Source organism: Sebastes umbrosus, chromosome 5 (assembly GCF_015220745.1).
Source record: "Sebastes umbrosus isolate fSebUmb1 chromosome 5, fSebUmb1.pri, whole genome shotgun sequence".
NCBI classification, from domain to species: domain Eukaryota; kingdom Metazoa; phylum Chordata; class Actinopteri; order Perciformes; family Sebastidae; genus Sebastes; species Sebastes umbrosus.
The window spans coordinates 23,311,931-23,334,713 of record NC_051273.1 but is presented as its reverse complement, the minus strand read 5'-3'; the positions used below and the strand labels follow the sequence as shown (position 1 = coordinate 23,334,713).

The 22,783-nt window shown below is 40.8% G+C and overlaps 3 protein-coding genes across 4 annotated transcripts; all 3 read left to right on the top strand.

Annotated features, from left to right (window-relative positions):
* Positions 1-1,008: 1,008 nt before the first annotated feature.
* Positions 1,009-6,167, top strand: LOC119488499 (CARD- and ANK-containing Inflammasome Adaptor Protein). The gene is made up of 4 exons (XM_037770222.1): positions 1,009-2,170; positions 3,493-3,676; positions 5,102-5,324; positions 5,401-6,167. The coding sequence occupies exons 1-4, from the start codon at positions 1,009-1,011 to the stop codon at positions 6,148-6,150; spliced, it is 2,319 nt and encodes a 772-aa protein (XP_037626150.1). The 3' UTR covers positions 6,151-6,167.
* Positions 6,168-9,846: 3,679 nt separating this feature from the next.
* On the top strand, positions 9,847-17,149 carry si:dkey-86e18.1 (uncharacterized protein LOC557342 homolog). The gene is made up of 6 exons (XM_037770815.1): positions 9,847-9,999; positions 12,507-12,592; positions 15,030-15,070; positions 15,173-15,247; positions 15,343-15,532; positions 16,290-17,149. The coding sequence occupies exons 2-6, from the start codon at positions 12,526-12,528 to the stop codon at positions 16,826-16,828; spliced, it is 912 nt and encodes a 303-aa protein (XP_037626743.1). The 5' UTR covers positions 9,847-9,999; positions 12,507-12,525; the 3' UTR covers positions 16,829-17,149.
* faslg (Fas ligand (TNF superfamily, member 6)) lies at positions 16,709-21,338 on the top strand. 2 transcript variants are annotated; one of them, XM_037770818.1, is made up of 5 exons: positions 16,709-16,843; positions 18,928-19,164; positions 20,166-20,208; positions 20,292-20,348; positions 20,463-21,338. In XM_037770818.1, exons 1-5 carry the CDS (start codon positions 16,841-16,843, stop codon positions 20,879-20,881), a joined length of 759 nt encoding a protein of 252 aa, XP_037626746.1. In that variant the 5' UTR covers positions 16,709-16,840; the 3' UTR covers positions 20,882-21,338. The 2 variants fall into 2 exon arrangements, with proteins under 2 accessions (XP_037626746.1, XP_037626744.1); XM_037770816.1 differs by lacking the exon at positions 16,709-16,843 and having other exon boundaries at positions 18,880-19,164.
* Positions 21,339-22,783: the final 1,445 nt, after the last annotated feature.

Genomic DNA, 22,783 nt, shown 5'->3' with positions numbered 1-22,783 from the left:
AAGAATAGCCACGCCGCGATGTCCACAGGAATGGAGTGATGTGCGTGCATGGAGAGAGAGCGCGTTCTGAATGGCGAAGAGGGTTTTATAGTCAGCGCTACACCGGGCCCAGGTGTAGCTCATCAACCTATCATGTCCTCATGTCCCCGCCTCAACCAGAGCCTGCAAGAAACAAAAGAGACCAGCGAGCCAACACACACCTAGTGGTGGGGAGGGGTCGTCACATTAGTGACCCAATTTAGCTGACATGGATAAGATAAAATGGGCCAGTACCTAAAAATTACCATTTTCAAAAGAAATCCAGAGTTTTTTTTTTATTATTTCAACTTTTTTATTTGAAAGAGCCTGTCAAAATATTGCCCATAAATATTTTTGCTTTGTTTGTAAACTTACTTATAATTGCTTTATCATCCTTAAATCCATTAAAACATTAAGAATAAGAATTTTACAGTAATCAAGCTCAGAAGAAACTTTGATAATAATAATGTACTATCATAACAGCCGTGCTGCAGAAATGCTAATGAAAACTAACATTGGGCCTTATGCAGAAAGCAATAAACGAACAAATATCTACTTATTTTTGTTCATATCCACTATTTGTTTTTATTTTGTTAGAACCCATTGGTTTCTGGGATTCACCAGATTGCTCTTCTCTTAGAGAACATTTTACAAGTGGTCGAGAGCACTCTTACTCTATCTATCTGCTGAAGTTGCACACAGCACAACACCTGCCCTTTGTGTTTAGGGGGCGTTACCTATGCTAATAATCGGCCACATGCCTCCAATTTATAATCATCATTCAGGCCCATTGTTAGTTGGTCACATAATCTCACAAAGGGCAGGTTGAGCTGGACAGATTTGTATGGTGAATGTCTGTATTTTGTTGCTAGGGCGAGGTGGTTCACTTAGCAATAAGGTATAATACACACAGTCAGAACCACGAGTTATAACATTGACTTGCTGCGTGTGAAAGCTCAAGAAAATCTTTAGTTTCCCCGCATATTTAAAATGTTCAACATACTCAAGGGTTTTGATGCTGAAGCGTCATCGACCTACATCAACCCCTACGCAGTGGATGTAATCCGGTCAAAGAGAAGGGATCTGGTTTATGGGATCTCACACACTGAGGATCTTCTGGATCTCCTCGTCACGGAGGGGGTCCTGACAGCAGCGAAGAGGTCCATCGTCTTGGCCATCAGGACTCACAAAGATCAAAACTCCAGGGTCCTGGACATCCTGGAGGCCAGAGGTGAAAGGGCATGTCGCAAATTCTTCCATCCGTGTCTTTTGCTGGCAGAACCCGACCTCTACCAGCGAATCAAGACCTATGTGGGTGGTGTAAATGAACGTATTCGAGACACGAAGAGGCAGCTTATTGGGTATTTGCTAGAGAGGGACCAGGAGGGGATGGATGACATTACTGAAAGAGCCGTCACTCGGAAGACTTTATTTACCACCAAAGGAACTAAGAAAACTAGCTCTGAAAAGGAAGACAGAATGACACTTTTAAAATCAGAGGAGCACAAACCAGCACAACCAGAAAACCTCATCCACATGATTGCTTCAGACGGGGAGCTAGTACTGCTGGAGGAGCTCTTAGAAGACACTGATATTAACACTGTCAACTCCTCCAATGAGACTCTATTACATGTAGCTGCAGAGCACGGTCACCTGTCCATCATTGAGACCTTGATCCGTAAAGGAGCCAGACTGGACCTGCAGGACAATAAAGGTCACACTGCTCTTCACAGAGCAGCCAACAGGGGTCACACTGAGATAGTCAGGGCCCTCGTAGAGGCCGGGGCCCCCATCTACACTCTGGATCTGCAAGGCAAAACCCCCATTCACCTGGCGGTGGAAAATGAGCACCTGGATTCTGTGGAGGTCCTGGTGAAGGAGGAGGCCAAGCAGTCCGAGAGCCACACACAGGACATGTTTCTTCACACAGCAGCTGTGGAAGATAACTGGAGGCTGGCTGAGTTGCTGCTGCAGAGCGGGGCTGCTGTCGACGCCAGAAACAACCATAAAAAAACTCCTCTGTTTTATGCAGTGTCCAGGAACAACGAGAAAACGGTGACAGTCCTCCTAAACGCGGGGGCTAAAGTTGACTATGATGTTATAAATGAGGCCGTTAAACTCAATGAAGAATCATTTCTCCGTCTGCTGCTTGGTGAGTCTTTTCACCTGTGGTATTTATTTAACATCTTGAAGAAGGCTACTATGGAGTCAAAGGAGTGCCATAAACATTTGTAAGAAGCACACATAAAAGAATAAAAGAGTAAATAAAAAAGCTATAGGGAAAATAATAAGGAAAAATAAAGGGATGAAAATAGATAAATATCATTGGATATGTATTAAATTATATACATACAGAAAAATAGAGTAATTTAAATACAAAAAATAAATAAATATATTTTTAAATGTATAAATAAATCAAATAAATGTGAGTGTAAGTGCCATGAATAAATCTGTAAAAGTATAAGAAAATAAATGTGGAATATAAAGAAGGACGAAGAAGACCATACATAACTGCAAATCAAGTACTGCACAATTTTTGAGGTACTTGTAAGGTGGAGTCAGGTAAAATGGGCCACTTTTTTGGTAAATGATTTATGAGACCATCAAATAAGCTATGCATGAGATCTAGTGGTATTTTTATAAATTGGCATGGGTCTCTTAAATATGTATTTGTTAAAAAAAAAGTGATATAGTATAATAGTTTTGGAATTCTGAGAGTTAGAGTATCAGCAGGTTCCCACGACACAACATTCATGTAAAATGAGCCAGTATAAAAATAGCACATGCAACACAGTAATTTCAGCTACAATAATTTAAATTTCAGCAGTAAATTAACACTAAACACTGATTTACACCCTCAAGTTCTGTGTAATTTCTGTGTAAAAGGGTGTGGGTATTTGTGGCCCATATTAGTTGAAAATAGTGACCCAATTTAGTTGACATGGATAAGATAAAATGGGCCAGTACCTAAAATGACTTTTTTTCAAAAGAGATCCACCTTTTTTCTTTTTTTTATTTCAACTTTTTTATTTGAAAGAGCCTGTCAAAATATTGCCCAGAAATATTTTTGATTTGTTTGTAAGCTTACTTATAATTGCTATAATTGCTTTATCATCCTTAAATCCATTAATACATTAAATGATTTAAAATAAGAATTTTACAGTAATCAAGCTCAGAAGAAACTTTAATAATAATGTACTATCATAACAGCCGTGCTGCAGAAATGCTAATGAAAACTAACATTGGGCCTCATGCAGGGAACGATATACGAACAAATATCTACTTATTAAAAGAATAAATATGTAAATAAAAAAGCAATAGGGAAAATAATAAGGAAAAACAAAGGGATGAAAATAAATAAATTGCATTAAATTATATATACATATATATATCAAATATACATATTCTTTTTTGAGATGTTACAAGGAAGCTGCAAACATACAAGCTCACACTACATCTTGTTTTAAACTCTAGATAATCCCAGAGGAGCTCTGAGTCAAGAAACCCTGGGCTCTGCTCTCTTCTCAGCTGTTAAACAGAACCATGATGGAGTGGTAACTGCTCTCATAGACAGCGGAGCAAACGTGAACATGGTAGACAAACAGGGGTACACTCCTCTCCTGTTGTCAGCTGAGCTGGGGCACACCGAGGTCTTCAGGTAAACTGTCTGACAACGACTAAATGTTGCTAAAACACAGTGACGTGACTCTTCTACACATTCACATTGAGGGGAATCTGATAGCTGTGAGGTATTATTATCAGTGACACATTGCTGACTGCCATGGTGTATTTTTATACTACCACCAGGGGGCATTTTACACACAGAACATAGAATATAAACATATCTAAAACATCCAGCACTCACACACATGACACATATGGAGGTATAATGTCCATATTCTTCTTCCTATATCAAATCATATATTCTATATGGTCTTTATAAATGTTTTGCATTTTGTGTCATTTGTCTGTTTGAATATTTGTTTGTGTGTTGGCATTGATGGGGTTTTTTTTACCTTGTTTTATTCAGGGGGGAGGTTCACTGAGAGCAATGCTCTCTTTTTCAAGACCAAAAAAATCTGGGTCAGGACCCAATTTTTTTTCACATTCACACCTTTCCACCTCAGTCGTAGTAATGTGGGGAGCCGGGGGGGGCTTTTCACTTTCCTCACCCAGACTTATACTGCCGGTTCAGGGGATTGACTCTGCTATCTTCCAGTCTGAAGCTCACTTCTCTAACCTTTAGGCCACCACTGTTCTTGTTTTTGATTATTATATGCACTGATTTTTTATATGTTTAACTGTAACGTGAAATTTCTCATAGGAAGGCATATAAATACCACGACATTACACGGACGTTCCGGTGTCATGAGTACGCATTTTAGCCTTTTTGCATGTCATTTTTACATCACGCAGACGTCCACACTTAGGTTTAGGCAACAAAACTGGGAAAGTGTCATGGTTGGGTTTAAAATAAGTAAGGAAACAAACAAAAAACATGTACGGAAACAACGTAACCCAACTACGGAAAACACAACACAAACGTCAATAAAGAACGTCACTAACGTAACTTACAAAACAAAACACCGGTCTATAATGATCTCGAGCACAGGTCTCCTGGCTACAGTCCAGTGTTTGTTGGGCCCATCGACCTCCCCACCTACCTTACCGTAGCATTTATTCACGGATGCATTTACATTGCAGTCAGTACAGGACACATAGTGTACAAATGACATGCGGAAATCAAGAAAGGCATACTTATTGCACACTAAACGCCATGTGCATTATTGTGGCATTTATACGCCTTTTTGTGCAAACTTTCAATCCCCATCAAGGGACTGGTGTTGAAAATTAGCTTTGGCTAAATACATATGTACAGTACATCGGACAATGCTTCAGCAGTTGTCAATATTTCTCTGTACTTTGTTCCTTACAAATAAACAAACAAACAAATAAACACATAGATAGATAAATAAATAGTGCAGCTCTTTTATTACTGATATTACTAGCTACTGCTAATAAGTCAATATTTACTTTGAGTCAGTAAATCTTAAATAGTGACCTCATTTTTTTTTCATTTCAGAGTGCTGGTAGCAAAACAGGCCAAAGTGGATGCTACTTTATCCGACCTCTCCTCAGCGTTGCACCTGGCTGTCCACAGTGGCAGTGTGCCCATAGTGCAGATGTTGCTGGAAAAGGGATTAGACCCGAACATTACTGGACCTAAAGTCCAAACCCCTCTACACCTGGCAGCTCAGTGCAATAGGCCAGAATTAGTTGGTCTGTTGTTTACAGCTGGAGCACAGGTAACTGTAAAACCAGTTGGTCGTTAGTGTCCATTTTTTGTGTGTAGAGATTGAGAGTTGTTTGTCATTTCTTTAGGTAAATGCAGTAGCCCAGGATGGGCTGACCCCTCTGCATATAGCCAGTCAACAGGGCCATGCAGACCCAGTGATTCAGCTTCTTCAAGGCAAAGCGGACCCAGGAGTGAAAGACCGGCTGGGGAAGACAGCCTTGCACTGGGCAGCCTCTTCACAGGGAGGAAGTCGTGTGGTAGACTTGCTGCTGTCGGCCAAAGCCAACCCAAACACCGCTGATAACGAGAAAAAAACTGCTCTGCACCTGGCTGCGATGGAGGGGAAGGTAGATGCTGTGACCTCACTGTTGTCCCACAAGGCAAAGGGCGGGGCTAAAGACATGGATGGCGCCACGCCTCTACATTACGCAGCAGCTGGTGGGCATGCCAGCGTTGTTTCAGCTCTTCTACAGTCACTCAACAACAAGGGGATAGAGGAGAGGAACGCGTGGAGGAAAACGCCGCTTCATGCTGCAGCCGAGAGGGGCCATGATGGCGTGGTGGTGCTGCTCCTGGAGGCCGGGGCAAAGATCAACAACACGGATCACAGTAAAGACACTCCTCTGCACTGTGCTGCACGGGGTGGACACCAGGAGGTGGTGAAAAGGCTTGTAAACTGGGGCCAAGCTGGGTACACGGGGCGGCGGAAGAAGGTGAATCTGCAGGCTACCAATAATGTTGGGAAGACACCTCTGCAGGTGGCAGAGAGCGGAGACACAACAGAACACGAGAGCATCGCAACTTTACTCATGAAAAAGATGTTTCTTATCAAATAAAGGGTGTGATAAATAAAGTGAGTGATAAATAAAGTCGGCTTAAAGTTACTACGAGGAACTTTGCTTTTGTGTTGATTATGATGGTCCCTGTGGACAAAAGCGGAAGTGTTTCCGAGCACCAGAGTCCCTTTAGTAAACCTCTCATTTGACTGCAGCAGGGTCTGACAGTCCTGGTCCAACAAACACAAGGCTTTCATCCAGGAGACCGCTGTTTGTGTTCGTTGCGTTTCACTTTATAATGATCTGTTTGTTTGTGTCCCGTGTTCACAACAAACACTAGTCATGTTTTCACTGTAAAAACGTAGTCATTTTAAGCCCAACCATGTGTTATTTTCTTTAACCTAACTAACTGGTTTTGTTGCCTAAACCTAAGCAAGTGCTTTTGTTTAATTCACAACATTAACCATGTGTTTTATTGCAACCGAAAAGTGACGCAGAGGGGTCTGAAAAAGCGTCAGTATCTTACGAGTTGGGATGAGAACGTGTGGTCATATCCTGTGAAAGGTATTGAGGACATGTTTGGTTTGTTTTGTTTTTTGCTTAAATTAGAGATAGAAACAAAACAAATAATACAGAAATAAAAGAATGAAATTATGTAAGTCTTGTTAAGACATTAGAATAGACTGCAAAGGTTGGTTGTTGAGGGCTTTTATCTTCTGTAATGAAGTAAATATGTCCAACACTCTCCATGCCAATAAAGTTCTTCTTGAAACACTGAACCAAATAAAGTCCTGGTTCTGAAATAGACCTCCATGAAAGGAGAATTTAGTTTTTGGGTTAGTATAATATTTCAAGTCAGAAACATGTCCTCTTAAAGATAAGGAAAAATAAATAATGTGTAGACACGTGATGGCCACTTTCATTCAAAAAGGAAGATTTTTAGTTCATTAATTTTATGCTATTGGTCTATTGGTCGGTCGGTTGTGATGTTCAGTGCTGTGCTGAAAATGTTAAAAAATTTGCTCACAAAGATGTATTTTTCTGTATTTCACATTGCCTTTATCGACAAAAGATCTGCAAAGATGCAAGTCTTGCTGGATGATTATAGTCTGATGAAGGTAACTGCTGGTGATTCACACCCCGCCTTTCCTATGATGTGTTTCTTTCTGTATGATTGTTGAAATAACGAATAAAATTGCAACGACACTGAAACCAAAACCACTGTATACCCAAGAAGGTCGTGGTGGGATTTTTTTTGCCTCACTTATGCAACATTTGCATTTCTTAGTAATTCTTTTGCATCCCCCACATCACTTTTCCATTGTGTTGGTGCTGTGATTAATCTCTTGTATCTGAAAATGCTTTGTCACAACGATAGATTGACGCATTTTTATTTTAACATGGCCCAAAGTATAATGATATTATGTTAAACATGTTTTGAGCAAATGCAAAGCAAGTTGACCAGAAACAGAAAGTATTTCAGATAAATCAAAAACCTGTAGGCAACTTTAATGTAAAAAAAAAACAACCTGATCTTTGAGGTTGACATTTTATTATACATTGCTGTCAGACTCCATTGTATGGACACTGGAGAGATTGATGGAAATATGTTCAGTGGTCTGTTATAAATTATTAATCATTTATTCTGGCTTTGAATTACGTAACTATTTCAAAATCAATCAATTTATTCAGCATTTCAAAACATAATAATAATTAATTGATTTATCACTTACATTTATAAAGTGTTTGTTTAGGTATGTGAGTGGTAAATAGTAAGAATTATTTAAATAAATAAATAAAATTAAATAAAATTAAATAAAATTAAGTTAAATTAAATTAAATTAAATTAAATTAAAACTTTAAGTGTTACAAAATGCATTCTAAATTTCATAAAATGTCCACTAACAACTTTGTTTCCAGAGTTGCAACTCTATTTTCGAATCCAAGAAAAAGATCCCCACTGATGTTTTGGGAACGCTTGACGACATTAAACGTATTCAAACGTGGTCAAAAATCAGAATCATATTATTTAGTTATCCATAAACGAAACTTTGGGGTGAAGCTCTGAATGTGATTAAAAACTTAAAGTTTCTTGGAATAGCTTGGTAGCCGAGTGGTTATATGGCACGCCACATAACTGCAACATCTCAGGTTTGAGTCCAACTGGGGACCTTTGTTGCACGTACCCTTTCTTTTTCTTCAAAGAAAAGAAACATTAAAGTCCTTTAAAACACATTACACCATGCAGATAATTAAAAAGAATCAAGCGTTTCTAAAACATCAGTGTGACCTCCATCAGCAACTGCTGGCGGGTTCAAACTCCTCTGAGACTTTCCAGCTCAGATATGAGTCACTACACAAGTAAGAAAAGTTGATCAAATATATGGTTACTCTTCGTCCTAAAAGAATGTGTGACACTCAGACAACTTTTTTCCAGTTTGGACTGATTTCCTCCTGTGAGACGTTTGCACAATCACACTGATTCATTAGGCTCATTCAACACAGGCTTTTCACAATTAGAGACACCTTCATAAACAGCCCTCTGAGGGTTGACAGAAAGAAAACACAAACAACACATGTGGGACTTGAACTCACAACCTTCCAACTGTGGAGCATTTACTCTACCAGCAAAGCTATCAGATAATTTAGGTGTCATATTAGGGGCAAAATCGCATCGCTGCTTTTTGCAGATGATGTGGTCCTGTTGGCATCATCGGTCTGCGACCTCCAGCACTCACTGGATCGGTTCGCGGCCGAGTGTGACGCGGTCGGGATGAGGATCAGTACCTCTAAATCTGAGGCCATGGTTCTCAGCAGGAAACCGATGGATTGCCTACTCCGGTAGGGAATGGGTCCTTACCCCAAGTGAAGGAGTTCAAGTACCTCGGGGTCTTGTTCGCGAGTGAGGGGACTATGGAGCGTGAGATTGGTCGGAGAATCGGAGCAGCGGGGGCGGTATTGCATTCGCTTTACCGCACCGTTGTGACGAAAAGGGAGCTGAGCCGGAAGGCAAAGCTCTCGATCTACCGGTCAATCTTCGTTCCTACTCTCACCTATGGTCATGAGGGTTGGGTCATGACCGAAAGAACGAGGTCGCGGGTACAAGCGACCGAAATGGGTTTCCTCAGGAGGGTGGCTGGCGTCTCCCTTAGAGATAGGGTGAGAAGCTCAGTCATCTGTGAGGGACTCGGAGTAGAGCCGCTGCTTCTTTGCGTCGAAAGGAGCCAGCTGAGGTGGTTCGGGCATCTAGTAAGGATGCCCCCTGGGCGCCTCCCTAGGGAGGTATTCCAAGCGCGACCAGCTGGGAGGAGACCACGGGGAAGACCCAGGACTAGGTGGAGAGATTATATCTCCACTCTGGCCTGGGAACGCCTCGGGATCCCCCTGTCAGAGCTGGTTAATGTGGCCCGGGAAAGGGAAGTTTGGGGTCCCCTGCTGGAGCTGTTGCCCCCGCGACCCGATCCCGGATAAGCGGTTGAAGATGGATGGATGGATGGATGGATTAGGGGTTTGCTCCATCTTTGTGAGGCTTCACAGCAGGTTTCAGGTTGTTTAATGGATAAATACATGTATTAAATATAAATATTTTTTATTGGTTGTCTCTTGGTTTTTTTTTCAACTCTTAAAACTAATGTTTTTTTTCTGGCTTTTCATTTGAGCCTGTAAAAAAGGCCATGCCTCTGCGCATGCCTCCTCCTACTAACTCCTGTTCTTGAGCATGCGCTGTACATGTGCCACCAGTGTGAATGTCTCCTCCCCCAATCACCTGTGCCCGATCATGCGCTGGGCATGTGCCACCAGTGTGCCTGCACTGAACAGGCTCCCCAATACAGCACTGAGAGTGAAACACAGTTAAGGAGAGGATAGCTGGACTTTGGACGTTCCTTTTCGTGTGCGTCCATGCAAAATGTGAGTTGTGTAATGTTTAATGTATTTATATTAGACTGGCATAATAATAATTAGTAACTCTGTATTTAAGCCTTTTTCTTTGTAAAATGCCTGTGTTATTTTAGGCTCACTTTTTGTTGCTAATGTTTATTCACTATTAGTTCTAATCACTCTGTACTGTTGTGTTTTGTTGTTACAGACCACACACAAGCTATTATTCTGTTTGCTTTATCTGCTGAGATAAACTGCCGTAACCATACACGTGGACTCCGCATCTTATTCATCTACAATCACACCTGAGCACTAAATAGTGTCCTGACCCGACACCCTGAAGCGTTTGCTGCCACACCTACAGATTTATAAGAACACACACATTCTCTCACACAGAGCCAATCCTATCTTTCCTAGTAAGGATTTTTAATGATGATGATGATGATCATCTGCATGGTTTAAGGTGTATAAGGTGTAACAGAAGGAAAATACTATTTGTACAGGAGGGATTTGAACCCACAAGCTTCAAACTGTAGAACTATTTCTGTACCAGCTGAGCTATCAATCAGTTCAGGTGCAAATTTAGAGGTTTGTTCCACATTTCTGGGGCTTCACAGCAGGTTTCACATCATGTAATAGATAAGTACATGTATTACAATACATTAAAGTGTTTTATCTCTTGAATTTTTTTACTCTTTTAAAAAATGTTTCTTTCCTATTAAGACTATTTAATGGATCATCTGCATGGTTTAAGGGGTTACAGAAGGAAAAGACAAACTTTTCAGGAGGGATTTGAACCCACAATCTTCAAACTGTGGAGCAGGTTCTCTACCAGCTACGTTGTCAAGACTTTGTGGTTTGATTTCAATTTTACAATCCAGCTGCAGAGGGTTGCTCCATATTTGTGGAGCTTCACGGCATGTTTCAGGTTTTTTAATTGATAAATGAATATATTAAAGGGCATTGATTGGTTATCTTAGTTATTTAAAAACTAATGTTTTTTTCTGTCTTTTAATTTTGGCCAATTGTATCTTTCCTATTATGGGTTTTAATGGATTATCTGCATTGTTTAAGGGGTTTTAAGAGGTGACAGAAGGAAAAGACAAACTTTACAGGGGTGGTTGGAACCCACAACCTACAGACTGTTGAGCAGCTTCTCTACCAGCTGAGCTAACTGGACTCAGAAATGAAGTGACTCTCGGACAGAAGAATTGAAGAAAACTGAAAAATGTCAGTTTGTCAATGTGAACACGTCTCAGTGTGAGCAGGTTTCAGTGTGAATAGGTTTCAGTGTGAACAGGTCTCAGTGTGAACAGGTTTCAGTGTGAGCAGGTTTCAGTGTGAATAGGTTTCAGTGTGAACAGGTCTCAGTATGAACAGGTTTCAGTGTGAGCAGGTTACAGTGTGAACAGGTCACAGTGTGAACAGGTTTCAGTGTGAGCAGGTTTCAGTATGAACAGGTTTCAGTGTGAGCAGGTTACAGTGTGAACAGGTCACAGTGTGAGCAGGTTACAGTGTGTAAACTTTGTTTCTCTGCAGGTTGATGAAGGATAATCTTCTGCAGCTTCAGTCTCATCTTCTTTCTCTTTCTGGTTCTTTGTGATAATCAGCGCTGGAGATGGTCAAGTGGTGAAGGATGCCGACTGCCAACGCTGAGACAGGTTTCATTGCGGGTTGGATTCCCGCCTGAAATATGCTACACAGGAATGAATGAATGTGTGTGTGTGTGTGTGTGTGTGGTTTCATTTGTCTGCTCTAAAAATTTCAATCCTTGCGATCACAAAATCCGTCCGTCGCGTCGATTACAACTTGCTAACTTCAACTTGCAAATTTCTGAATTTACATTGAGGACAAATGAGGAGGAAACAACAGAGAACACGTGAGCCCAGGTGGTTGAGCTAGCTAGCTTGGCAAGAAACACCGGCACCCGGTCGGTAACGAGACTACAACGTGTCTCTCTGCAGAGCTCCGTCACTTCACAAGACACGGAAAACCTCTGTTGGTCTGGAGGAGCTGCAGCATTTATTTCTGCACAAACGTCCACTGTGCATTCACTAGATATTCTCAGAGCTAAACTAACTCTTCTGCAGTGTGGAGGGAGCGCACGTTCACGTCTAAAGGTGGAGCGAGCTGAGCGAGAACGCGCGCTCTGTCTGAGTGAAGGCAAGCAGGCAGAGGAGGAGAGGCACACGCGAACGCGCATATGCGAGCGCGCATGTGTCCAGACCCGGTATATATATACGCTTAAAAAGTTACAAACAGTCCCTTTAATGTAAAACTTTTAGCAAATTGTATAAGGAAATTAGGTAATACTCTTTCTTATGTCTTGTGTTAAAGCAAAACAAAAATGCAATAAACTTCCAGTAGAAGTTCAAAATTACAGACAATAATATCCAAGATAAATCTACAAATTATATGGTGGTTTTACAGGTGGTAAGTGCATGTAATCACGTTGGGAGTTGTTCTCGCGAGATGTTAGTCTCACGTCACGGCTGCTGTGTGTCACATGACATTGTTTTGTTTTGTTTGAGCTGCAGAGACTCTCTGGAGGTTGAAATGGCGAGAAACGAGGAGAAACAACAAGGCAAACTGAACAGACTATGGCTTCAGAAAGAGAGAGAGGGTAAGCAGCTAGTAGCCACAACATACACTGTCATTTGTTGATTAATATTTGTCCGATAAAGGCACTTTTAAAGCTTTAACTGTTAGCTACAGTGATGCTAACTCACAGTTGTTAGATGAGCTAGCAGCTAGCTAAATAGAATAGAATAGAATAGAAAGCTTAAACAGGTTAACAGGTAAAACACACACAGTTATAAAGCAAATAAAACAGGTAAAACATATAACAGGTAAAACACACACAGTTATAAAGCAAATAAAACAGGTAAAACATATAACAGGTAAAACACACACAGTTATAAAGCAAATAAAACAGGTAAAACATATAACAGGTAAAACACACACAGTTATAAAGCAAATAAAACAGGTAAAACATATAACAGGTAAAACACACACAGTTATAAAGCAAATAAAACAGGTAAAACATATAATAGGTAAAACACACAGTTATAAAGCAAATAAAACAGGTAAAGTAGATGTAATAAATAAATGTAAACAGAAGTGTTACACTAGAAGTATAAAATATAAAAAATAGATGTAATGTAAACAGGTAGTTGCACTAGTAAAATAGGTAGAGTAGATGTAATAAATAAAATGTAAACAAAGGTAGTTGCACTTGAGATGTATATTGCATCAACGATATATTGCACAGACAAATGTATGCAATTCATTGCACAGGTTTATTGTTTGTTCAGTTTCTGTATGGCCCAGGGAAAGAAACTGTTCGTGAGTCTGGAGGTGCAGGCTTTCATTGACCTGTAGCGCCTGCCAGAGGGCAGCAGGTCAAACAGGTGATGAGCTGGGTGGGAGGAGTCCCTGAGAATAGTTGTTGACCTACTGAGGCAGCAGGAGCTGGAGATCTCTTCCAACTACGTCTGGTTGAAATGAACCAGATAGACATAGAAACGCTTGGACAAAGTGGATATAGTTTTATATTTTTTGCCAATTCTGAGCTTATTCTTTCAGTCAGTATGAAGTGTTATAACCTAACTACATCATATGATTCAGGGGAAGCTACCCTTTCTTTCTGGTGCAGTGTTGAGCATACCATATTTGACATTTAACTCTCTGAGACCCACAGTAGACCAGTTTTTGTCTTTTTTTTTCAGGGTGGTATAGGGGGTCTTTAGGAGGAGATAGCAGGTCAACACTAGATGTCACATAGAAGTGGTGTACATCATCTGAAAGCTGGGAACCTGAAGATTAATTTGATGCAGCTCAGCACTGTGTGTCAAATCGTTCTAGTCATAAATTAAGAAATAAACATGAATGAATGATTTAAAATAAATTGTAGAAGTGTATAGGGGCTTAGAACATTATGATTGAAGTATGTGATGGCCATTCCCATGCTCACTTCTTTCTCATAAGTTGCTGCAGCAATTTTGGGGTTGATACCATTTGCTACACAGATTTGGTGCTAAATTTAAACCATTTTTTACCACTCAAGAATTGATAAAAATTATCAATAATCCCTCCAAAAAAAAAAATTAAGACACCAAGACCTTGAGGAACACCATAGAAAAGTCCATGCTGTGATTTGGTATCAAAAACTTTTGACATTTGGAAATTTCTGCAAGAATTGCATTTTTCAGTGATTGGATGGCGAGCACTTCTGTTCTGTAAACTGCTCCGAAACCCCCTTATTGTCAATCTAGCTAGGAAAGCCATCCATCCTCTGAATGCTCTAGGTCTCTAGTTTGTGGCTGTGAAGTTTCATGAGGCTGTGATTATCCTAGAGGTCACCACGGGTCATTTTATACAGTAAGGTCAAGTTTTAAAAAATGGTCTCAATAAAATGAAATGGCTCCTATGAGGACTAACATCATCAATCATGAATAAAAATGGGCTCATCGGATCCACACAAGTCTCAGCTTTACAGTGAACATCCTACCCCCTATTTCTAGTGCCATTGCTTTCCGCAACCATCTTCAATTGGGGCCTTAATTATGATCTCGACTGTAAAGGTTTGTGAAGCCAAATCGGGCCAGAGGCGTAAAGTGGGAGGCCGATGGCCCCACCGCCCATTTTGCTCAGACTGCGCCCATCTTCAAACTCTACTTTAATTTTGATCACAACTACATAACTGTTAAGTTTCATTACTTCATCTTGCACGGTTGCAACGCTATCACGGTCATCAAATCTGTCCACAGACATACAGACGCCCGGAAAAGTACTATGTGGTAGTTCCCGTTACAGTGGGTGTCTCCAGGACCACATTCTGCAATGATGACTCAAACACAGAGACTCACTAGCTGAGCAGTTCAGACACAATTTAAAGCTTGTGTCCATCATAAACGGTTACAAGTTGTTTAATGTTTAGAGGCTAACAGCTAGCATTCACCATTTTGTTGTTTGTTTAGCATTCACCATGTTGCTCAGAGTAAAAACCGAGCTTCTTAAGGCACCTAAACTAATGCTTTCTTTCAATATATCATTTACAGAGGGACGCCTCAAAGATGTACATGAGCGGAGACCCAAGCTGGTAATGAAGAAGTTATAAATCGTTATTAATAATTGTTTACACATCACCTCTATTCATGTTTACATGGACTAGTTTGTTTCAGCCAACCCTTTTTCTTTGCAGTCTACTCTTAATTCAGCTTCCTCTGTGAAAAAGTGGATCCCCAGCATCAAGAATGAAATAGAGTATTATTTGCAGGTAAATGTATTGTTAGTTTATACAGAGATGGCATCCAATGACACTAAATTCCCTGTCTAAAGTTGAATATCTGTTTTTGTCTTTTTCCCTTTCAGCAGTCGCAGCTGTTTCATTACCCAGAGAGGAAGATAGCCGAGTTCCAGCTGCACATGGAGGCTTTAGAAAGAGAGTACAAACGCTTCATTACCAAGCTACGTGTTCTTGACCCCGCCTGCAAACATAAGCCATGGACTCCTCGAGCATACTGCAAAAGGAGAGCAGACACACAGGACTCTCCCAGTATAGGTCAGTGTGATAAAGCTCATGACTAAACTCTCATACGCAGTGAAATTAGATTATTTTTTTTTCTTTAAAAAAAAGAACTTGGAAGTGCAACAAGTTGTATTTAGTGTTTAGAGTATCAAAGACGCACATGAAGGCAGTAGACTCCTCTGCCAGATGACTTGAACCAAATGTGTGATTGTTAGACTTGAGAAGACTGTTTGAAGTCATTTTTTGAACTCTTAATAATCAGATGGCTTCTGTCTACAAGCACATACACAAACTAGGGATGTCAGTTCAGTATTTCAGCTCAGTATTTTAAATTAGCATATACTGTAGACCGACATGCCTAACCGGTCAAAAATGTTCCTGGTGATTAGCTTATTAACGGTTATTCGTTAACATCCCTAACACAAACTAATAATCATCTTTTTCTACTGATAACGCTGATTCCCCCTTTCACCAACCAGGCCTCCTGCACCGGTGTCGTCTTTGTCATATTTAAAACTGTATATTTTGTACATTATATACATTACATATCTCAGTATCTCAGTGATCCCCGCAGATTCTCTTCATCACCGCTGCTGATTGTTTTTGTGAATGTCGAGTATAAAGAAAGTCCTCTCTGACAGACATACTGTATAAATGTATAATCTTAATTTGCTATAACTTGTTTAATATCCTTTGTTTCTGACTGAATTTCATTTTTTGGTGAACTATTCCTTTAAGACACCAGTAACTGACCTTTCATGCCTCTATGTATCTTCACTCTCATTTACAGTTAAACACCCTCGGCCCTATGAGTCACATGGTGGTAGCAGTCAGTTGAGTGGAGGTGAGAATGACTTGACCAGCAATTGTCACAAAACCTCAGCACCTGCGAGGCAGGGACCTTTCAGCCGGTTTCAAACCCCTGTCCCCACCAACCCAAACTCAGAAACCTCAGAGGCAGTCTGTGCAGACCAGGACCAGGACCAGCCCCTCTCCTTTGACCACATGAGGCTGGCGGTGGCCGCTGCTGCATTCAGAGGTCCGCCAGTTCAGCAAGGCTCCTCTCAAACACAGAGCCTAGCCCGGGTGCTGCAGTCCGGCCTGCCAAACCTTGTTAACGCCTCATTAAGGCAAACACTTTCAACCCAGAGCAGAGATGACGACGGTGCGACAGTGGGAACTGTTGTCGTCCAACGCCGCAAGTTAGACTGTGAGGTAGCAGAAAGGATACCTGGGAAATCATCCAACGCTGGGACAATAGAGGAGAGGACGGGTCATGTCCTGGGACTAGACTGTTACTCTTCTTCTGATGAGGAGTGTGACACGTGATCATGACATTTAATGGTCAGTTTCTACATTTTGAATTACAATGAAGTGTTTTGTGGAACCTCCTTTTACGGCTTCCTAAGTGGTGTCATATGCAGTAGATATCAGAATTTTAGTGCAACCCAATCCTGTAATTTTTGATAGGCCCACATTGTCTCAAATATCTAAAATGTTATGACAGACATTAGCTAAATTTAACTTATTCTGTTAGACATACGGAGGACTGTGAATCACAATATCTCGATATGAAAATGGAATACAGACGAGCTGAATATTAAAGCCCCGCTCACAAGACTTGCGTAAGGGAAAAAGTGTTTGCACGAAGAGACATGAGTAATGTTGTTCATTTCAGGTTGAGAAATTCATTGTAGTTTTCAGGCACTACTTCATATGTGTAATCAGTCATCATGACCACAGCTATATCCATTATGCAACAGAAAGCAGGTAGACCGTGTGACAAACAGACGGTTACTGATGGAGATACTTGCTGATTCAGTGATTCATTTTGGTCTCTTTATTAACTGGAGCAGCAGCGAACACGACCTGGTTAGACCCCCACGCCCTCACACTCCCACTTAACCCGCCCTGTGCTGTCGCCGCTGCTGCTACTGCTGCTGCTGCGGCGAGGAACGCATGACACTTCTGGGAAACGGACACATCAGCTTGTAGAGTGCAAGCACCCTGTACACTGTATGGTTACGCTTGACGTATTTACCCTTTTAGTTAGAGCTCTGTATGCAAAGTGGGTTTCCCTTTGCCTCTGCAGGGGTCTGGAGAAAGAAAACGAAACTTTTGCAACAGTGGACAGAGCAGAGGCCTGAGAGCTTCCTTTACAGCTACCAAATTACACAATATACAAGACTTGCTTAGTTTCACAATTGATGTAAATCAAGAAGAAGCACAAAGTTGTAGTGTTGGCCAGCGTGAGACTGCAGTGCTGCAGCACCCTCCACAGCAAGGCTGCTTATTTCTTGCATAAGAAGTTCCATCTATGAGGTCGGAAAGATGCCCTTTATAAAAAACCACCAAAGCCCACTAAACGATTCCTAATGAATATTTGTAAGCAGATTTACAAACATAAGAACTGATGATTCTGAGAACTGTTGCAACCACAATGAAGGAGCAGCGTTATCGTCTGTATCCTATGAAACGAACCCAGAAGTGGCAGAAAGACCACAATGGTACTAACTTCTCACTGAGTGTGGGGGGGGGAAGCGGTGTGTACGTGCTCAGCTTTCCTGTAAGCTCATCTCTTGAGGTAATGGTTGGGGTTAATTCTCACCTCTGTAAGTATCGCTGTCTCTCGCTACGAGCGTTTCATGAGCACAGGAGCCAGTGCAGAGACATATGTCTTTTTCATGTGGCAGCAGCATCTTCCCACCAAGACTACACTGCTGCATCACTGTTTACTAACACGCTGTGCCTCGTAAAGGCTGATAATGCATTTTTAAAGAGGTTGAAGATAAATATTCAGATTCAGGGCATGGTTCAGATGAGAAGAAGAACAGTGATGCCAGATCAAAAGAAACCCCCAGCAGTAAAATAGTATGTTACCTGGGTTCACAAGACCTGTAAAACATGCATATAAAATGCTGGGCAGGTGGCTGTGGTTGCTCAGTCTTTCCTTTCGTGGAATTTCTGAAAAGGTCGCTTTATGATGATGACTTGATGGTGGTTAGTGAGGTGGGGGTCAGCTGAAACCTCTAGCTTCCTTTCCCTTCAGACTGAGCTACAGTTTTCTATATGCACAGTGAAAAGGTTGACCTAGTGAGCACATAAAAGACCCAAACTGTGTCATAAAGTTATGTAGTTCTAAGTAAATATCATGTAGCAATACAGACCAGAGGGAAGGGCTAGATGGTTGATGGTTTGATAGTTTCTTATAAGTAATGTGCACATTTCAGTCCTTATCTACATACATGTGGGAGGGATTTGTGGGTGGTGAATCACTTGACAGCTGAAGCTTGTCTGTTTTTTTTAAAGCCGAGGTGCTCAGACTAAAGTACACACCTCTTTCATGCAGAGGCGACAGATGCACACACAGTATGTCTCAAGACAACACCTGCACCATGAGCCGTGACCAGAGATATCCGTTCCCACAGGTGTTCCCCGTGGATGGAGGCAGAGGTCCGCAGCGCTCCGGCGCCCAGCCGCCGAATCTTGTGCCCTGCTGGTCCTTCCCGCCGGCCCAGGAGAGGGCGAAGAGTCGGGGCTGCATGGGAGTCAGCTATGGTGGGGCACTGGTCGTGCTGATGCTGTTCCTGCTCATGTTTGCGGCCCTGGGGTTTGAAGCATACCAGATTAACAACATGCAGGAAGAACTGAGACAGATGCAAAAGGTAAGGAGCACACAGGATGTGTGATGGTATATGGACGTGAACATGGAGAGTGAAAGAAAGAAAGAAAGAGTGGTTTGTTCTGTATTAATAAGATAATGATGACTGCAGCACTGTGTGGAAATAAATAGTTTTGAGGTTGTAGAAATGTGACCGCAGTTTGTAGAAGGTCAAGAAATAGTGAAGGGATGACTCTTCACAAATCAGATTTATTGGGGAAGTATGTGAGCACATACAAGGTATTAGACTGCATCTCTCTTGATGCACAGAAATAGAAATAACAGCAAGGAACAAGGACAAGACAATTGGACAAATAAAGGTAAAGAATAGACAAACAGCACTGTTGTGGACAGGACTGGATGATTATGTACAGTATGTTCATGTAAAGATGACTATTTACTGTATGTACAGCATGTAGGATTTATATTGACAGTGACACATGATTACAAATTGTACATTAGATACTTTTAAAATTATAATCTAAAACAGCATCCGTGAATATAATATAAAAGGGTTATTGACAGCGTATGACTAATGGTAAGTATTCATCAGAGTGACAAAGTAAATAATGAAGTAATAATTGAGCAACGGATGCCAAGAAATAATATCAATATTAATAGTTTTGGATTGCTTCTTGTATAATGTTTTAATGGGGTCAGAGCTGCTAATTAAAAAGGTGTGACTTCTCTCAGCTTTGCATAGAGAGGAGGAGGTGATGTAGAGGTGTCAGGTGGGAGAGGTGGAAAACAGATCTGGAAAAGTTTAATAATTCACTTCTAATTGTTGACTCTACCATCATTTGAAGAGTTAATTTACCTCAGCTCTCCTCTGACATTTAAAAAATGCAAACTGAGGACTGAATCGTTCCGTCTGTGGTCGCCAGGTCCAGCGAGGCAGGATTTCCTCTCACTGATGTGCTCTGAGAGACCTTTTTAGAAGAAAGCCACTGACTGTGTGATGTGGTAATAATGAGATTTCTGTTTCTCTTTTTCGTCTCACTAAAGGTTTCATCCGTGACTGAGTTTAATACACCTCAGATGCAGATTGGTAAATATAAACACCTCGCACCACACATGAATTATTCCCAATAAAGTCAAAGAAGAGGTGATGTGACTGTAATGTTGTTTCAGATGAACGGAGAGTTGAGTTGAAGAGAAAAGACATCAGACCTGCTGCACATGTGATGGGTAACATAATAATAATAATAATAATAATAATAATAATAATAATACAAATGCATTCTGATTCTCTTATCCTACATAGAACTGAAAGAGGTGACACCATTTTCTCCTCTCTTGCAGGGCGGATTGAGAAAAAAAAATTCCCTCAGACTTTGCGGTGGGAGCCGAAGGCAGGTCGGGCGTTCGTGTCCGGAGGGGTGGCGTACAGCTATGAAGACGGCGCCCTGCAAATCAACGAGACCGGACTCTACCACATTTACTCACGGGTGGAGTTGATCTTTAAGGACTGCTCCCCTACGTCCTCGTTCACTCACTCTGTGTTTGTGAGGAGAGCGGGACGCCACACAGATATGAACCTAATGCAGGCCCACAGAGCTGGCTTCTGCTCTCAGCAGCGAGGGCACGCCTGGACCACAGAGAGTTACCTCGCCTCCGCCCTGCAGCTGCAGAAAGCCGACAGCGTTTTTGTGAACGTATCGCACCCCGTTTATCTTACTCATGAACATTACGCCAACTTCTTTGGTCTCTACAAGATCTGAAGGCCTTTGGTGTTTTAGTGTACTAATTTGACTCCACTGAAAGAGTGCAGGCTGGTCACAACATCTCTGAATCTTACTCATCACTTTGATTCCTATGTTGAATGTAATTTGGTACAATAACTGCATTGAATAGCACAATACAAAATAATCTCAGGGGAAAACTCAGGGGAAATATTGTCTTTATTACCAGCTTTAAAAATTGAAATGAATTGATGCAATTTCCACACATATACATAAACAAATAGTGCATTTTTTAAATATAGGAGATGTATGTATATATATATATATATATAAGAGTCAGGAAACACTAATAACATTTTTTAAAAATATTTATTTTAGTGGATCTGATGTCTTAATGTGCGAAAAGGTGTGATTATATAATGGTAAATAAAATAATTTATGTTGATTTTCATTTGGTGAAACAGAAATGCTTTCTTGATTAAAAATCTGAAAGGTGTTTTATGTTGGAGCAGTCATGTAATGAACACCCACATGAGTTTTTGTCCATTACCAATGGAAAGTATTTAGATAAAGACACCAACTCAAATGTGGTTTTGCTCCTTATAATGAACTGGATTTCCATATATTCCATTGAGCTAAACAGCAGGAGGCTAAAACAACCAGGTTTGCACTTTGAAAAGATGCAGTTAAACTCTGATGTTAATTTAAAATGTAGCTTACAGACCACATCTGCAGCGCATCTGCATCGCTGCAGTTTAACACCCTCATTGCGCTGCTTGTTTTTCAGTACACCACAAACATTCATGTTAGTGCAGTGTGTGAAGATATACAGACGAGGGGACGAAACAGTGGCAGCGCTGACGTGGGTTTCCTTCCTGTGTGAATATTTCGGGGGTCTCACTTCTGTGCAGGGCGATTTTTGTGAAAGAGTTTGTGTTTCGTTTAATCCACATGGCTAACAACTAAACTCACATGTTTTCACTTCTGTCTCCAGACCTGGTGGGCCTCATAATAAGAGCTGAATAATTGCTTTTTTTTAATAACATGAACAAACTCAAACATTTCCCGGCTAAACCACAAAGAGTTTCAGTGGTTACTGGGCAACAGAAAGAAATCATTTTGACTTTTTTTTATGTGCTGTTTCCCATCAACATGTTAGTGCAACAAGTTGATTCATGAGGGTTATTATGTAGAGTTGACCGTTCATTTCTCCTCCGGTGCAGAATACAACATTTCAAGGAGCAAATGAGTAAAAGCAACATTTCACAAAACAAATCAATGGTTGTCATGGTTGCAGGATTACTGAGTTATTCAGACACCACAGATGTCAGGGTTTTACTCAGCGACTTCATTCAGATATCTCCGTCTTGTGGTTGCATCTTGTTCCAATAATCACTTTGTTTTACTCATCCTGATACTTTCTGTTCAAAGTGATACCCAAAACCCTCAACTCCCCTGTAGACCTAAAAGGGGGGCTGGAAGAACCTCTAACTGTTATTTTTATCTTCTTATCTTATTTACACAATAATGGTCATTTTTGGAGGGTGAAAGCTAGGAATACAAGGGCCAGTGGTGGAAAGTAACTAAGTACATTTACTCGAGTACTATATTTAAGTACAATTTTTACTTATATTTCCATTTTATGCTACTTAATACTCCTATTTCTCTACATCTTGGAGGATGTATTTATACTTGTATTTTACAGCTGTAGTTACATTGATTTTACAAACAGAACATGTGATCAACTTCTTAAATGTGATGCATTATATATATTAATATATGCCTATCAGGTAACACGATAATAGCTTATTATCTTGTGTACATAAGATTAAAAACAATATATATATATATATATATATAATCTTTCGTTACCTTGAAGTTTCCATAATGAAACACTCTGAAAGGGGTCATTTTGCATATTGAGGACTGTTACATTTGCTA

Bases quoted from the DNA above. Each gene is read 5' to 3' on its own strand.
- faslg (XM_037770816.1), top strand. From the start codon at position 18,895: ATGAGCCGTGACCAGAGATATCCGTTCCCACAGGTGTTCCCCGTGGAT. The intron at 19,165-20,165 runs GTAAGGAGCACA...GTCTCACTAAAG, and splicing joins AACTGAGACAGATGCAAAAG to GTTTCATCCGTGACTGAGTT. The intron at 20,209-20,291 runs GTAAATATAAAC...ATGTTGTTTCAG, and splicing joins TACACCTCAGATGCAGATTG to ATGAACGGAGAGTTGAGTTG.
- LOC119488499 (XM_037770222.1), top strand. From the start codon at position 1,009: ATGTTCAACATACTCAAGGGTTTTGATGCTGAAGCGTCATCGACCTAC. The intron at 2,171-3,492 runs GTGAGTCTTTTC...TTTAAACTCTAG, and splicing joins ATTTCTCCGTCTGCTGCTTG to ATAATCCCAGAGGAGCTCTG. The intron at 3,677-5,101 runs GTAAACTGTCTG...TTTTCATTTCAG, and splicing joins GGGCACACCGAGGTCTTCAG to AGTGCTGGTAGCAAAACAGG.
- si:dkey-86e18.1 (XM_037770815.1), top strand. From the start codon at position 12,526: ATGGCGAGAAACGAGGAGAAACAACAAGGCAAACTGAACAGACTATGG. The intron at 15,248-15,342 runs GTAAATGTATTG...TTTCCCTTTCAG, and splicing joins AAATAGAGTATTATTTGCAG to CAGTCGCAGCTGTTTCATTA. The intron at 15,533-16,289 runs GTCAGTGTGATA...TCTCATTTACAG, and splicing joins ACAGGACTCTCCCAGTATAG to TTAAACACCCTCGGCCCTAT.